Below are 17,879 nucleotides of genomic sequence, written 5' to 3'. Positions count from 1 at the left end.
GGTACTGTTCATTGCAATGGGTACCATGTTTCAGAATGAATGCTGTGCCTTAGCTACAGTGTGAAAATTATGTGCTGAGGTTAATATGGCCTGACCTCTATGTAGTGTGGTCACCAATAAGTCTATCTCTGCACAGCATGTCACTTTACTTATCTTGCACAGATATTTGGGTTATTATTGTTATTTAGATGTTCTAGATGGAGTTAGAGACTTTAGCCAGTTACTGATGAGTAATGTTAGTGTGAGGGTAGTTTTTCAGGTAGGGCGACTACAATTAGACACTGGTGGTGTTGGTGGTTAGGCTAGGAAGGGTTTAGTTCTGCATGGAATGTCTGCTTTTTGATATTTTTTTAAGCTGCTCTAAATACAGACATGGATAGTGGTTGGGCATTGCTTTACTGTGCCCATGAAGTGACTGTGCAGTAGCAGGGAGGTAACTGCAAATTTTGATGGACCCAGCAGCATGTTATGACCACCACAGGCAGGGGCCTATCTCCCAATGGTCATATAACAAGTTTGGCTACTATGACTCCCACCATAAGTGAGGCCACCATAACCCTCCTCCTCCAGCCATGGCAAGTTTGGACACCATAACACCCTTCTCCTCTTCAGAAAAAATGACCATGTGATCACAATGTAGCTATGTCCTGCTCCACCTCATATAGCCATCTCCAGTCTCATGCAGGGAATTAGGGGTCTTCATAGCTTCCCGCCCTGGTGCACGCTGCGGTCCCTAATCTCTCATCATACTCTCTTTCCTGGTAGCTCCCTTTTCCTGCCAACTCCTAGATTAGAGGAAAGAAGGGCAAGAAGTTAGGATGCCCCGGGCCCCCTTGCAGCTGCAGAGACAGTTTCTTAGTTGAGATAACTACAGAGACGTGGCAAGTTGCTCATCAGTTTTAGCATGAAAAATGATTGCTATATTTGCTCTTTCTTTGAAAAGTGACTAGACTTGCTAAATTATATTTATTTTCCACCATTGTAAACAGCCTGCAATAAATTGTAATTCCAAAAACTTAGTGTGTATATGCAGCTTTACACTTTATATGCAGCTTTACACACAAACTACACAAACCTCCACTTCAAGAAAAAACTCTTGATTTCAATTTTGGATACCCTGGAAAGAGGTAACAACCTGTTTTAGATTCTACTGGTTTATGTGTCTCAACTGATCAGATTGTTCTACAGTATACACTACAGTGAAAAAAATATCCTGCAGTAGATCTTCAAGTGTGATAAGACACACATTTAGGAAATCTCAGTGTGAATTGTCTGTAAAAATTATACTAGGTCTCTGATTCACAGCACAAGAAAGGATGGGCTGGGTGTAACTCTTGATGTCACATCTATCCATCTTTAACTAGCTGCTAGGTGTGTTCATAGTATACGCCGTGCAAAGCTTGCCTGAGGCACAAAAATGACCAAAATTAGTCCTGCTTGTAACGATGACAGAACATTCTCCAGATACTATTTTAATAGCTACTGTACAACATCAAATCCATGCTCTATAGCAGAGGTGTCTAACTCAATCATGAAAGGGCTAAAATGTGCAATATAGTCACGTGCCAAATTGTTTATTAAGATTTCACATTTATTGAACAATCTCAAAGTGACGTAACTGTAGTGACCGTGGCTGGCCTGCTCCTCCCATTCTGCAGAGTAGTGCAGTAGCGTTCTATGCTGCATACCTCTGGCTCCTAAGGTATGTCACGTGATTGGAAGAAGGAAATATGGTAGCATGGGACTGCCAGGAAGGAGAGAAGAGACAACGTATTGTTGGGACAGGCAAACATTACACTGCTGCAGTACTCTGCTATGTGGGGTGGGGGGTAGGTGTGTGTGTGTGAATGAGTTACCGGGAGACGCATAGATCCAAAGAGGGGGCTCTATGCTAATTTTGCTGGAGGGCCTGAGGACTACTGCTAAACCCTAGCTCAAATGGACATTTTTTTTAGAAACACTGTAATCAGTGTGCTCCTTTGGACTAGAAGGCAGAGTGCTGTCTTTCTTTTGCTGCTTGCACTGGTGAACATTGGAAGCTCTCAAGGGCCACATAAAATGGCAAGGAGGGTCGCATTCGGCTTGTGGGCCTTGTGTTTTGACACCTTTGCTCTATAGTGTTCTATAATAATCCTAAACAGCAGGCCATGTTTTATGCTGGGAATACACCATGAGTTTTTTTGGCAGATAGATGGCGGTATAGATAATTTTCAATCATTTTTCTGATCGATTTTATCGTAGAAGTGAATGGAAATCGATCGGAAAAACAATTGGAAAATCAATCAGCCAGTTAATCTGCTGTAAAAACTCATCGTGTATTCCCAGTATTAGATTCTATCTCCAAAATCTGTCATTGCTTTTATATGCTCCAGGAGATAATGCAGCAACAGCAGATAGTTCCTTAAAAATTTACTGTTATGCGTTGGCTTAGAACAGCAAATATCTGCTCCGTTTCTTATTAGCATGAGTGACAATATCAGAGCATCGCTCCAGGTGTCCCTATTGTTAGCAACCAAGCAATCATTGCCTCTGGTGATACTATTATTGGCTACAGCAGCAGAACATTGTTCTAGGGCTCTAACCATTGCCCCAGATTTTAGCTGTTTTGTGGACTTCAGTAGAGCAGTGCTTCAGTTCAGCCCCACTGCATACAGATGAATTGATAAAAGTTTTTACAGGTGTGTTATAAAAGAACTCCACTACTCAAAAAAACTTTGTTTTACTGGTAAACATATGTGTTTCATTTTCTGAATCTGAAAGGGTTTGCTAATAAGAAAACTAGACGGCTCCCTAACGAAGACAACCTGAATCACCTGCTGACATTTTTTTCAAGTCTCTTGCGTGCATTACACTGGCAGCAGCAAGTCTTTGCTTATTATTCATACTAGTACTACATAATGTCAACGTTATGGGATCAGGAAGCTGAGATGTACTGTGTTTTGCCAGTAATTTGGATATGGCTAATGCATTCAGGATCCAGATTTCAGTTTATTGTTTTTTGTAACTGTCTGTGGTTGGATTACATGTTTTTTATAGGCTAGAGAACCTAGAGGCATTGTGATAGTATCTTTTGATGCTTCTTGCTCATACAGATCTTCCTTTACTAAACAAATTAGAGATCTCTATCATCTCCAGTGTAGATCTTTATAGCTAGGTATGTTTGACTAAATGTATGGTATTTGTTTACCAAAAATATCAACTTCTACCTCATTTTCTGTACTCCTCTAACATTATTAAGTATTCTTTACAGTTAATTTGTCATGTCAGGAATGTTATGTCAGTCAGGTCTGTTTTGATTTTTAGAAGTAGTTATATTTTTTTTGTATTTATATAACTTTTGGCAAAAAGTGTATTACCCTGTTTGTTACTCTTTGACTAAGGGACCTTGCTGGAATACAGCACATGGGACCTAAATTGATGTTCTTGTTCGGACTATGGTTTACTGTCATTGATCAACAGAAAGGGATTACATTACACAACCAGTATTTAAGCATCCATGGATAAATGTCTGGCTGACTCATCCACACTTGCTCTCATTTCTAGAATGTGATGATGGCACGGTGCACAAAGGAGTGACACAGAATGGGCGTAGTGAGTAGGAGAACAATGTCATCTGCTTGCGCTTGACCAAGATATTCCACCAGTCCAGATCTCTTGCTGATACCCCCCCCCCCCCCCCCATGTATCAGGGATACTTTCACACATGCTAGCTTCTTGCCAGAGGTGGCTCCGACTGGCCCCCTTGGCTGAGAATCATCTAGCATGTGTACAAGGCTTCAGCCCAGCATGTTTGTTGACCATAACCCTTCTCCATATCTCACAGTTGATTCCAGCGAGACACTGTGGGTTTTAGCCTTCTCCAGGTCTCCTTTTAACCATAAGACAATCAGGTGTTAGGCAAAACTGAACATTGGACCCACCACCACAGAAGATGACCTTACTCCAATAATCTATAGTACAATGTCTGTAGTGTTTAGTACGCCTTTTCCTGACTCTTCTTTGCTTCTCACTGATAGGGCTGGAACCCACAGGAACGCTTTTGGCAGAGTTTTGGCAGCGCTGCGATACGCTAGCACTTTGCCAAAACGCTGGGCTAATGTTAATGGATGGGGCAACTTCCACAGGAGCATTTGCGTTTCCCAGAAACGCAAACGCAGGACCTGCAGCATTTTGGGAGCGTTAGCGCTTCAATGTAAAGTATTGAAACGCTAGCGGAAACGCTCAGCAAAACCTAAACTGAACGGTTTTGCTAGCGTTTTGCGGTTCAGCACACTGTAACAAAATGAAAAATAATTCACAGGACCAATCAGGATAAAAACGCAAAACGCTACGCAACCGCTGAGCAAAAAAATACAATGTTGCAAAACGCGACCGAAAACGCGCATTAATCCGCTTGCAAACCGCTCAGACAAAACGCTAGCGGTAGCGTTTCGCGTTTGCTGATTTCAGTGGGTTCCAGGCCATAAAGGGCTTTTTTTTCTGGCTTTGCTATACTTCAGCCCTACCTGGAGTAGCCTTTTTTGTATTGCTTTTACTATGCACTCCACCCTGGTCTCAGTTTGCCACTGTGTTTGAAGATCACTTGATGTCAGCCTACAGTTCTTTGCAGTCATCCCTCTCAGTGCCGATTTGTTTTTGCCATCTGCCAGGTTGTAGTTTTGCTGTCCCCAGTGCCTGTTTCTTGACTTGGTCCTTGTGTACTGCTGTCTTTAAACATTTTAGGATAGGAGCAACCTGACGCTCACTGTATCTTTGTGCCAGTAAAGCCCAGGTTGTACCTTTTTCCCATCAATAAAAACCTTTCTTTACCTGTTTTTGCTTCGCCAATAATTATTTTTAAAGGAGTTCTGTGGAGTTAAAAAAAAAAAAAAACAGACGCTTACCTGGGGCTTCTAACGGCCCCCTGCAGCTGTAATGTCCCACGCTGTCCTCCAACGATCTGCCGTTCTCTGCCAACGATCCGCCGTTCCCCGCTGCCGCTCCCGGTCTAATGCGGCATCTAAACCAATTGTGGCTGCGTGGCCGTGCCTGCGCTCATGCTCGCATGATCTTAGTACAATGTTCAATTTTATTTTCAACACCCCCCCCGGACCCCACTAACCCCCAGTTACCTTAGATATGCTTCTAGCGGTGTTTTGTTATCCAGCTGATCACCTTACAAAGTAGAGGATTGTTTACAGCAGTGTTTTTTATGCTTTTACTCAATAAATAAGATTTAATTCAGGTGATCACCTAATCAGTACTTCAAAAAGGCAGAACGAGGTGTGCCTGTATAGGAGTTTAACGGACACTGGCATGGAATGGTTGTTGTCATACTCACAGAGATGCTGATCTAAAAATAAATCGCAATGATATATATATATATATATATATATATATATATATATATACACACACACACACGCATTTACGTTAAATCTCTTTAGAAAAATAGACACATCATGGCAATCTGGAAGCTAAGTAGAGCAGTGGTTGAGCTCTAAAAATATAAATGGGAGTGAAAAGATGAATAGAAACCTGCACCACCCAATGGCGGAAGATGTAGAATGTAGAGAGATGGTGATGGTAGCAAATAGGGCTGACAGGCTTTTTTTTGTTTAAAAACAGACACAGAACATGTATGCTGCATGACAGCACTGGCATTAGCTGTTACATGTTGCATGGTAACAATTGACAGCACTGACATTAGCTTTACATGTTGCATGGTAACAATTAAGTTTGATAATATGGGTTAAATTAGCCACCCTGTGCTGTAACCAGTGCCTTCAGCCTGTGTTTAGCTTTATATAGAATCTGTGTTGAAGGATCGTTAAACTGAATAAATAATAATAATAAACTGCTGCTGCTGACCTCATTTTAATGCTGGCCGCACACTGGTAGATTTATTCAAATCATTTTTATTTGTTCACCTAAATGTGCCAACAATATAGGTTATTTACCAAAGCAAATATGCAGTGAAGCTTTAGAGTGATCATACATCAGATAAGGTGTTGAGGGAAAAGTAGGATACAGGTTAGTTGAATTCAGCATTTGGCGCAAGTTAAAGAGAATCTGTATTGTTAAAATCGCACAAAAGTAAACATACCAGTGTGTTAGGGGACATCTCCTATTACCCTCTGTCGCAATTTCGCCGCTCCTCGACGCATTAAAAGTGGTTAAAAACAGTTTTAAAAAGTTTGTTTATAAACAAACAAAATGGCCACCAAAACAGGAAGTAGGTTGATGTACAGTATGTCCACACATAGAAAATACATTCATACACAAGCAGGCTGTATACACCCTTCCTTTTGAATCTCAAGAGATCATTTGTGTGTTTCTTTCCCCCTGCAGCTATCTTCCACTGAAGTGTCAGGCTGTTTCTTCCTGCAGAGTGCAGACAGCTCTGCCTGTATGTAATTCCTCAGTATGTGAAAGCCCAGCCAGCTCAAAGGAGGATTTATCCAGCTTGTAAAAGATAAGAGAGAAGAGAGAAGCTGCCCTAATGTAAATAATACACAGGCAGTGTGCAGAGAGGGGCCTGGAGGGGGGAGATGCATCACAGAACCACAACACTGAAGAACTTGGCAGCCTTCCAGACACAGGCTGACAAGTCTGACAAGAGAGAGATAAGCTGATTTATTACAGAGATGGTGATAGTAGAACGTGCTGCAGTAAGCCAGAACACATTAGAATAGCTTTTGGAACTTGTAGGATGATAAAAAACAAGATGCAATTTTTGTTACGGAGTCTCTTTAAAGATATGTCAGTCAACATTTGTCAGAATTGGGCGCTTAATGTGGCTGCTGGCAAAGCTGAAACCTTGTCACAGGATGTCTCTGATTTGTGTCTGGACTGTTCTGTTATTTGGGCACCTGTGTTCAGCTAACTTATGAAGATGAAATGCCATACCAGGATTTATCACTGTTGGGTGTTTTATTTTTATGCTGGGGTTCAGATATTAAGTAGCTGCATTACCCACCATTGATGGTGATGGAAAGTGACTGTTAGGGTTAAAGAGAAACCGTGACCACATAATTGAACTTCATCCCAATCAGTAGTTGATACCCCTTTTCCAGTGAGAAATCTTTTCCTTTTCGCAAAGGGATCATCAGGGGGGTCTGTATGGCTAATATTGTGGTGAAACCCCTCCCACAGTGTGATGTCAGTACCATGGTCCTGACAGTTTCCTGTCTGTATACCTCATTGCATTGTGGGAAATAATCACTGTTTACAGCTGGGTCCAACTGCCAAAAAAGCAAGCAGTATCTCCTTCCACTGACATCACCTGCCAGCAGTAAAAATGTCACCGTGAATGTCAGAATGTAAATCAAGGAGCGGAAAGATTTTACAGTGGGAAAACACTGACTAAATCATGTGTACATAATTATTGTAAAAATGAAGCACTTTTTTATTACATTATTTTCACTGGAGTTCCTCTTTAAAGGCTAGGGATTGAATAGGAGGAATAGTGTTGACGTATGGAAAAGAGGAAGGTTAGTTTATTGTTAGAAAATTAGAGCTCGGTATTTGGAGTGGGTTAACTTTCCCAGGAAGGGTAGGGTTATACCTAAAACACCCAAAAAATGTCCTTCACTGGTCCAGCCCGCTTCCTAAAGTATCCATGCCAACAGCATCACTATTAAGGTACTGATATCTGAGTGAATGGACTGGCCCCATCAAACATGAGAGTTTAGTGCTTTTTTTAAAATTCTTTGTTTACAATAAAAAAATATTCTATATATAAAAAAAAAAATCTGTCAATATATGCTTATTTATTTGTAGAGGAGGGGGTTTATACTCTTGTGCCAAATCCCTCTAGCTGAACTATTGAGTGGAAAAAGTGACTCTGCAGGAGTGAAGAAAGCTTTGCTAGAACAGAAAACGGTGTCCAGATGCAATGCAGGTGAATAGTGTGTGTGTGTTGTTGTTTTTTGCTGCTGTGTGGTTAAATAGTAAAAGCACAACACTTTCTCTCTTGTACTTACTACATATTACCCTACTGGTTAACTGTAAGACGTGTTGATCACTCTCTTTTTCTTGGTATGCACATCCTCGGCCTCTCTTTCTGGCTTCATCATTCTCTCTAGTTCTCCCAGCATAGCTACTTACAGCATATTTGATGCCTGGTAGCTCTCTCCTCTTTATGTCTACATAGGATATACTCAAGACCGTCTTTCATGTTTGTGTGCTAGCAAATGCTGATGTGCCTTAGGGTAGTCAGATCCAGCTATTATGTATGACTGCTTATTGAGCTCCTGACTTAAAGTATCCCTTTAAAGAGGAACTGTAGTCAAAATAACATAATGGGAAAAAAATGCTATATTTTTACAATATTCATTTATAAATCATTTACTTAGTGTTTGCAAAATCTTTCCTCTCCCTTATTTACATTTAAAAATATCACTGGTGGTGACATATTTAGTCCTGCCAGGTGATCTTTGCAGAATGTTTTTTCTGAAAATTCTATGCACTGAGGGAGATAATGGTTGCTTGGAAGTTGGAAACTGCTGTTTTGTTCCCACAAAGCAACAAGGTTCACAGACAGCAAACTGTTAAGGCTATGGCCATGATATCACACTCTGAGAGGGGTTTCACCACAATATCAGCCATACAGATGTCCCTGATGATCTATTTGAGAAAAGGTATGGTTTTCTCATGAGAAAGGGGTATCCGCTACTAATTGGGGATGATGTTCAATCAAGACACACACACACGCACACACACACGTAGTAAGATCAGCTATCAGCAAAAGTTAACTTTATCTCCCTTTGGCAGATGCAGTTGTGCATTTTAGCATCCCTGCAATTCTGCCCCCTGTAAAGTTAATTGCTTTAATGTGCTAATATAATTTTATCTATACTACAACATTTTTTTATATGACCTTGAGTGCGCCACCAATCCACAGTCATTTTCATAGAAACCATCGGATAGAAAGTGTCAAAGCTGCTGCCAATCACTCACATCTCAGGCTCACTATATACCAGTGGTTCTGGATGTGCAGCCTTGCTTTCCAGGGGCAAAAAGAAATTATTTGTGATTCAGGAATGATGCAGAAACCAGAGTTGCTCACTTACAGCTGAATTATCGTAAATACCTTCTGATTTAAGAAGGTAAACTTACATTTAGCATTGCTTTTTAATAAAGGGCTTCTTGGTCTCTTTAAGGCCTTTATACCTTTCATGTGGTTCTGCCACCATGAGCTAGCTGCCTGGGTATTCCTGCTCCCAGTTCCGTGTCCCTAAATACTAGTGCAGGAGGAGGAAAATAGTTAGGCCTGATGCACACCAAAAACCGCTAGCAGATCCGCAAAATGCTAGCAGATTTTTAAATGCTTTTTCTTAATTTTTTCTGTAGCGTTTCAGCTAGCATTTTGCAGTTTTGGGAAGCGTTTTTGGTGTAGTAGATTTCATATATTGTTGTTACTGAACAGCTACTGTAACAAAAACGCCTGGCAAACCGCTCTGAAGTGCCATTTTTCAGGCGGTTTGCGTTTTTCCTATACTTAACATTGAGGCAGAAACGCATCCGCAATCCAAAATCTGCAGCAGCCTGGAGTATGCGTTTCTGCAAAACGCCTCCCGCTCTGGTGTGCACCAGCCCATTGAAATACATTACCCTAGCGGATCCTCACCCGCAAGCGGATCGCAAACCGCAGCCGAACCGCTCTGGTGTGCACTAGGCCTTTCATGCACAAGTCTGTACCATAAACAGAGTACAGATTTGAAAAGAAGTGCAATTTTTGTTTTTAGTTTTGGAAATGCTCAGCAGCTGCAAGTTGAAATGGGATGGTAATTTGTTATGATTAACATTATTTTTTTTTATTAATCAACAACATTGACACAAAATTTGTCACAGCTAATTTTTCTTTGTAAAATCAAATGAAAGAGTTTTCATATTTATCTATCTCCCCTATAAGATTTGTTCACCTGCTAGATTTTGTTGCTTAAAACGTTTTTATAATCACCTTAGAGCTGCTTTTTTTCCTTTGTGCACTAGCGCTTCATTCTACTGGTTATGCACAGATCTTACTCGTGTATGCCTATTTCCCACACAGAGTCTTACTCATGCATGCCTATTTCCCACACAAATCTTACTCGCGTATGCCTTTTTCCCACACAGATCTTACTCGCGTATGCCTATTTCCCACACAGGTCGTTCTCGTGCATGCCTATTTCCCACACAGATCTTACTCGTGTATGTCTATTTCCCACACAGATCTTACTCGCGTATGCCTATTTCCCACACAGATCGTACTCGTGCATGCCTATTTTCCACACAGATCTTACTCGCGTATGCCTATTTTCCACACAGATCTTACTCGTGTATGCCTATATCCCACACAGATCTTACACGCGCATGCCTATTTCCCACACAGATCTTACACGCGCATGCCTATTTCCCACACAGATCGTACTCGTGCATGCCTATTTCCCACACAGATCTTACTTGCGCATGCCTATTTCCCACACAGATCGTACTCGCGTATGCCTTTTTCCCACACAGATCTTACTCGCGTATGCCTAATACCCACACAGATCGTACTCGTGCATGCCCATTTCCCACACAGATCTTACTCGCGCATGCCTATTTCCCACACAGATCGTACTCGTGCATGCCTATTTCCCATACAGATCGTACTCGCATATGCCTATTTCCCACACAGATCTTACTCGCATACGCCTATTTCCCACACAGATCTTACTCGCGTATGCCTATTTCCCACTCAGATCTTACTCGCGTATGCCTATTTCCCACACAGATCTTACTCGTGTATGCCTGTTTCCCACACAGATCGTACTCGTGCATGCCTATTGCCCACATAGATCTTACTCGTGCATGCCTATTTCCCGCACAGATCTTACTCGTGCACGCCTATTTCCCACACAGATCTTACTTGCGCATGCCTATTTCCCACACAGATCGTACTTGCTTATGCCTTTTTCCCACACAGATCTTACTCGCGTATGCCTAATACCCACACAGATCGTACTCGTGCATGCCTATTTCCCACACAGATCGTACTCGTGCATGCCTATTTCCCACACAGATCGTACTCGTGCATGCCTATTTCCCACACAGATCGTACTCGCGCATGCCTATTTCCCACACAGATCTTACTCGTGCATGCCTATTTCCCACACAGATTGTACTCGTGCATGCCTATTTCCCACACAGATCTTACTCGCGTATGCCTATTTCCCACACAGATCTTACTCGCGTATGCCTATTTCCCACACAGATCTTACTCGCATACGCCTATTTCCCATACAGATCTTACTCGCGTATGCCTATTTCCCACACAGATCTTACTCGTGTATGCCTATTTCCCACACAGATCTTACTCGTGTATGCCTATTTCCCACACATATCATACTCGTGCATACCTATTTCCCGCATAGATCTTACTCGTGCATGCCTATTTCCCGCACAGATCTTACTCGTGCATGCCTATTTCCCACACAGATCATACTCGTGCATGCCTATTTCCCACACAGATCTTACTCGCGTATGCCTATTTCCCACACAGATCTTACTCACTTATGCCTATTTCCCAAACAGGTCTTACTCGTGTATGCCTATTTCCCACACCGGTCTTACTCGTGTATGCCTAATACCCACACAGATCCTACTCGTGCATGCCTATTTCCCACACAGATCGTACTCGTGCATGCCTATTTCCCACACAGATCTTACTCGCGTATGCCTATTTCCCACACAGATCTTACTCATGTATGCCTATTTCCCACACAGAACGTACTCGTGCATGCCTATTTCCCACACAGATCTTACTTGCGCATGCCTATTTCCCACACAGATCGTACTCGCGTATGCCTTTTTCCCACACAGATCTTACTCGCGTATGCCTAATACCCACACAGATCGTACTCGTGCATGCCTATTTCCCACACGGATCTTACTCGCGCATGCCTAACACCCACACAGATCTTACTCGCGTATGCCTAACACCCGCACAGATCTTACTCGTGTATGCCTATTTCCCACACAGATTGTACTCGTGCATGCCTATTTCCCACACAGATCTTACTCGTGTATGCCTATTTCCCACACAGATCTTACTTGCGTATGCCTATGTCCCACACAGATCTTACTCGCGTATGCCTATTTCCCACACAGATCTTACTCACGTATGCCTATTTCCCGCACAGATCTTATTCGCGTATGCCTATTTCCCACACAGATCGTACTCATGCACGCCTATTTCCCACACAGATCGTACTCGCATATGCCTATTTCCCACACAGATCTTACTCGCATACGCCTATTTCCCACACAGATCTTACTCGCGTATGCCTATTTCCCACACAGATCTTACTCGCGTATGCCTATTTCCCACACAGATCTTACTCGCGTATACCTATTTCCCACACAGATCTTACTCGCATATGCCTATTTCCCACACAGATCTTACTCGCGTATGCCTATTTCCCACACAGATCTTACTCGCGTATGCCTATTTCCCACACAGATCTTACTCGCGTATGCCTATTTCCCGCACAGATCTTATTCGCGTATGCCTATTTCCCACACAGATCGTACTCGTGCATGCCTATTTCCCACACAGATCGTACTCGCATACGCCTATTGCCCACACAGATCTTACTCGCGTATGCCTATTTCCCACACAGATCTTACTCGTGTATGCCTGTTTCCCACACAGATCTTACTTGTGTATGCCTGTTTCCCACACAGATCGTACTCGTGCATGCCTATTGCCCACATAGATCTTACTCGTGCATGCCTATTTCCCGCACAGATCTTACTCGTGCATGCCTATTTCCCACACAGATTGTACTCGTGCATGCCTATTTCCCACACAGATCTTACTCGCGTATGCCTATTTCCCACAAAGATCTTACTCACGTATGCCTATTTCCCACACAGGTCTTACTCGTGTATGCCTATTTCCCACACAGATCTTACTCGAGTATGCCTATTTCCCACACAGATCTTACTCGCGCATGCCTATTTCCCACACCGATCCTACTCGTGCATGCCTATTTCCCACACAGATCTTACTCGCGTATGCCTATTTCCCACACAGATCTTACTCGCGTATGCCTATTTCCCACACAGATCTTACTCGCGTATGCCTATTTCCCACACAGGTCTTACTCGCGCATGCCTATTTCCCACAAAGATCTTACTCGTGCATGCCTATTTCCCACACAGATCTTACTCGCGTATGCCTATTTCCCACACAGATCCTACTCGTGCATGCCTATTTCCCACACAGATCTTACTCGCGCATGCCTATTTCCACACAGAACTTACTCGCGTATGCCTATTTCCCACACAGATCTTACTCGCGTATGCCTATTTCCCACACAGATCTTACTTGCGTATGCCTATTTCCCACACAGATCTTACTCGCGTATGCCTATTTCCCACACAGATCTTACTCGCGTATGCCTATTTCCCACACAAATCTTACTCGCGTATGCCTATTTCCCACACAGATCGTACTCGTGCATACCTATTTCCCACACAGATCTTACTCGCGCATGCCTATTTCCCACACAGATCTTACTCGCGCATGCCTATTTCCCACACAGATCTTACTCGCGTATGCCTATTTCCCACACAGATCTTACTCGTGTATGCCTATTCCCCACACAGATCTTACTCGCGTATGCCTATTTCCCACACAGATCTTACTCGTGCATGCCTATTTCCCACATAGATCTTACTCATGCATGCCTATTTCCCACACAGATCGTACTCGTGCATACCTATTTCCCACACAGATCTTACTCGCGCATGCCTATTTCCCACACAGATCCTACTCGTGCATGCCTATTTCCCACACAGATCTTACTCGCATATGCCTATTTCCCACACAGATCTTACTCGCGTATGCTTTTTTCCCACACAGATCTTACTCGCGTATGCCTATTTCCCACACAGATCTTACTCGTGCATGCCTATTTCCCACACAGATCTTACTCGCGTATGCCTATTTCCCACACAGATCTTACTCGCGTATGCCTATTTCCCACACAGATCTTACTCGCGTATGCCTATTTCCCACACAGATCTTACTTGCGTATGCCTATTTCCCACACAGATCTTACTTGCGCATGCCTATTTCCCACACAGATCAAACCTCGCGCATGCCTAACACCCGCACAGATCTTACTCGCATATGCCTATTTCCCACACAGATCTTACTTGCGCATGCCTATTTCCCACACAGATCGTACTCGCGTATGCCTATTTCCCACACAGATCTTACTCGCGTATGCCTATTTCCCACACAGATCTTACTCGCACATGCCTAATACCTGCATAGATCATCCGTATTGCGCATGCCTAATACGGATGTGCTTGTCCACAGTCGGGAACACGGCTGGAAGAAACCTATTCGACTTACATTGAGTCCACTACCGAGATGTAAGCATGTAATCTTTTTTTTTTGTTCTTGAGACTTTAGGTGTACGTAAAGGTAGAACTGTAAACACAAATGTATTCCTAGACTTATATAAGCACTTAGTGGCAAAGTTTGTTTTTATATATTTAGAAACTTTACTTTGGCTTGTGTCAAATAAATCACTTTTAAAATACCAATAAGAACCATTTTTGACAGATACTTTCTTCACCATAGACATTGGGCTCGATTCACAAAGCGGTGCTAACCCAGTTAGAGACTTTAGGCGTGATAACCATTGCACCAGGTAAAAAGCCAGTTTAGGCGTGATAAGTTTAGATAAGTTTAGATTAAGTCCCGCACGCAAAGCAGCGCAATTAAACTCTATGCGAAGTGCACCAGACTTTGCTAGCGCAAAACTTTTGATCAACTGTGCACTGCGGTGCTAACCCAGTTGGTGCTTAAACTTATCATGCCTAAACTAATCACACTTAAACTTAACATGCCTAAACTTATTACACCTAAACTTATCATGCCTAAACTGAGTTTAGGCATGATAAAGGGCTTTTCACCAGCGTGCTAACTGTTAGCACCGCTTTGTTAATCAGGCCCATTGTCTCTCTAAAAGGGTTTTGGCCTTGTATTTTAAACCACCTTAAGCTGCCCATACTCTATTTAGTTTCCATCCAAATATGTTTTTGATTGAGATTATGCTCGATAAAGCAATCAATTCTTTTAGGACCGACTATAGATCAACATTGCGGATCAGTCTTCAACTTGATTTTAGCCCTTAATATCCATTGTAAATGTTTCAAGCCACTTCAATTTACGATCGATTAGACGTTTTGTATAATTGAATGTCTAATTGGGCAAAACAAATTGTACAGTGTATGGCCAAATTTAGCCATTCTAAAGCCTCGTACACACGTACAAGGCATGTTGCCCTATGGGAATCAGGACACAATCTTTTGGGCGATAGTACAGGACCGAGGCTGTACATATGTGTCACTAGCCTGTAGGCTAGAATTGTTCTGTTGCTATGTGGCGGGGGGCGTCTGAGCAGCGCGGGAGTGATGTCACCTGACGCAGGAAGAGCAATGCTCTTGGACGAATTGAACCACCAGGCTGGTTGCTGGCTGAGGTTTTAGGGAGCATTAGGGGCCGGGCCGCTGTACACACACGAGATTATCTGCAGAGGCGGTCACTATCAGCCGCCTTGGCCGAGCCTTATCTAGCGTGTGTATGAAGCATAAGCTGCAGGCAGTGATCTAATCAGATAGGTGTCTGTGCCCCATCTCCTCCTCAAATGACTACGTTCAAAGTGCTCATTACAATAACATTTCAGTAGCGCTTTTCTCCCATAGGACTCAGTGTGTTTAGAAACTCTTTGTGTGGCTTGTGTCAAATAAATCACCTTTAAGGAGAACCCGAGATGGATCTTCAGGGGGCAGATGTGCCCCAAAGCCATGTTCTCTGCCTAATGACACGGCTCTGTGTCCCACCACCGCCGTGCTATAGCCCCCTGAGTTTAGCAACAATATTTGTCGCTAACTCAGAGGTAAACACAGGGGAGAGGAATTCCCTGTTTAAAATGCCCTCCAGGGGAGTTCCTACAGGGTTTCCTGAACTGCCATTGGGCAGCCTTCTCCCCTGGCCGCACCTCCTGCTGCTCCCCCGCCTCCCTGCACGCTATGAGAGACAACATAGTCACTCAGTGCAGCGTCGTGACGCAAGTGAAAGTGGGCCATTGCCCACAGGAGCGGCGTTTTTTGCGGCTACCTGATCTGCTCAGCCCTGCGGATCAGGTAGCCTACTTTTTTATTTTTTTCTCTTTAAAGGGAACCTAAACTGAGAAGGATATGGATTTTTCCTTTTAAAATAATACCAGTTGTCTGGCTCTCCTGCTGATCCTGTGTCTCTAAGGGCTCGTTCCCACTATCGCGAATCCGCATGCGTCCAACGCATGCGGATTCGCACATGTAATGTGAGTGGATGGGGCTGTTTCCACTCCTGCGGTGGCGTTGTGCGTTTTTTGTTGCGGAGAAAAAACGCACAAAAGAGCCAACGATTTCGCCTGCGTCGGGAATCCGTGCGAATCGCCGCTAATGTATTTAATAGTAAAAACACATGCGTTTGTTACATGCGTTTTTACCCGCGATTTCGCGTGCGATTTCGCACCTTTTTCAATTTTATTTTGCCCTGGCAGTGTCATGGTTAATTTCGCATGGCACCCTGCCATGCGAAATCGCACGCGAAATCGCGGGTAAAAACGCATGCGGAAACGCATCCGCATGCGTTTTTACAAGCGTCGGAATGCGGCCGAAATCGCGTCGCAACAGTGGGAACGAGCCCTAATACTTTTAGCCACAGCCCATCAACAAGCATGCAGATCAGGTGCTTTGACTGAAATCAGACTGGATTAGCTGTATGCTTGTTTCAGGTGTGTGATTCAACCACTACTGCCAGGCAACTGGTATTGTCTACAAGGAAACATCCATATCCCTCTCAGTTTAGGTTCCCTTTAAATCACTTTTAAAATACCAGCAATAACCTTGTTTGCATTCCCAGTAACAGCAGGAATACAAAGGATCGGGAAAGAGGTGCCGCATGTTATCCGCACCTTGCGTCCCATACAGTCAGCCTACAGTCAATGAAAATGATACTTCTCTGTCATTATCAGTGTTTGTTTTGCCATAACGCACTATATGCAGTGCGCAGGGCCGGGCCGAGGCAGAGGCTGGAGAGGCTCCAGCCTCAGGGCGCAGTGTAGGAGACGGAGCACAATTCATTCAGCTGTCATTCCCAATTGTGTTTGAAGCAGAAAGAAATAAGAAAAGGGGATACATGACAGTGACTGCAAGCCAGATAACTAGAGATTAAGGTGTTAGGGAGGTTGGGGGCCCTGGGGCACCTATTGGTGTAATAGCAATCAGTGTGTGATGGCTGGGTTGGAAGGGATGGAGGGGCGCACTTTGCTGTCTCAGCCTTGGGTGCTGAAGGACCTTGTCCCGTCTCTGGCAGTGCGTTACCATGCTGCATGCCATTAGGCCTCTTGCACACTGCAAGTGATTCCGATTCAGGTTCCGCTTTTTAATCAGTTTTTACATCCGATTCAGATTCCGATTTGCAGTGTGCAGGGAGCAAACTGCAAATCGGAATCGGATGTAAAAACTGATTAAAAAGCGGAATCTGAATCGGAATCACTTGCAGTGTGCAAGAGGCCTTATACTGCATTACACCCGCAGCACTGTGAATAGGCACTGCAGTGCGGCTGCCAAACACGCCACTGTGAACGTAGCCAAACAGCAGAATTATTCTAAGTATCTGGCTCATCCACAGCTCTGCTGCCTCGGGTCACTTGACCACATTTTATTATTGAGAATTTAGGGTGCGGAAGACAAAATGGGGACCATCTGGACTTTCTTCTCGGTCAGCTATCGGATGCTGTATATTTAGATCTTTGCCTGGAGAAATTCTAAAAACTTAGCAAAGGATATTTCCTCACTGGCTGCTA

General features: G+C 43.4%; 1 protein-coding gene across 4 annotated transcripts in view; it reads left to right on the top strand.

Annotated features, from left to right (window-relative positions):
* Positions 1-17,879, top strand: part of LOC137524482 (ankyrin repeat and fibronectin type-III domain-containing protein 1-like) — a 747,681-nt gene that overhangs the window by 411,664 nt on the left and 318,138 nt on the right. Inside the window, exon 1 of one of the 4 annotated variants that reach the window (XM_068244408.1) lies at positions 7,862-7,882. The exons of the other annotated variants lie outside the window; for them this stretch is intronic. Within the exon in view, the coding sequence (XP_068100509.1) occupies positions 7,877-7,882 (6 nt within the window). The 5' untranslated portion in view covers positions 7,862-7,876. Of the gene's footprint in view, positions 1-7,861; positions 7,883-17,879 lie in introns of those variants that run through there. 4 annotated transcript variants of the gene reach the window in all.

Source organism: Hyperolius riggenbachi, chromosome 7 (assembly GCF_040937935.1).
Source record: "Hyperolius riggenbachi isolate aHypRig1 chromosome 7, aHypRig1.pri, whole genome shotgun sequence".
NCBI lineage: Eukaryota > Metazoa > Chordata > Amphibia > Anura > Hyperoliidae > Hyperolius > Hyperolius riggenbachi.
This window is presented reverse-complemented; position numbering and strand designations above follow the sequence as displayed.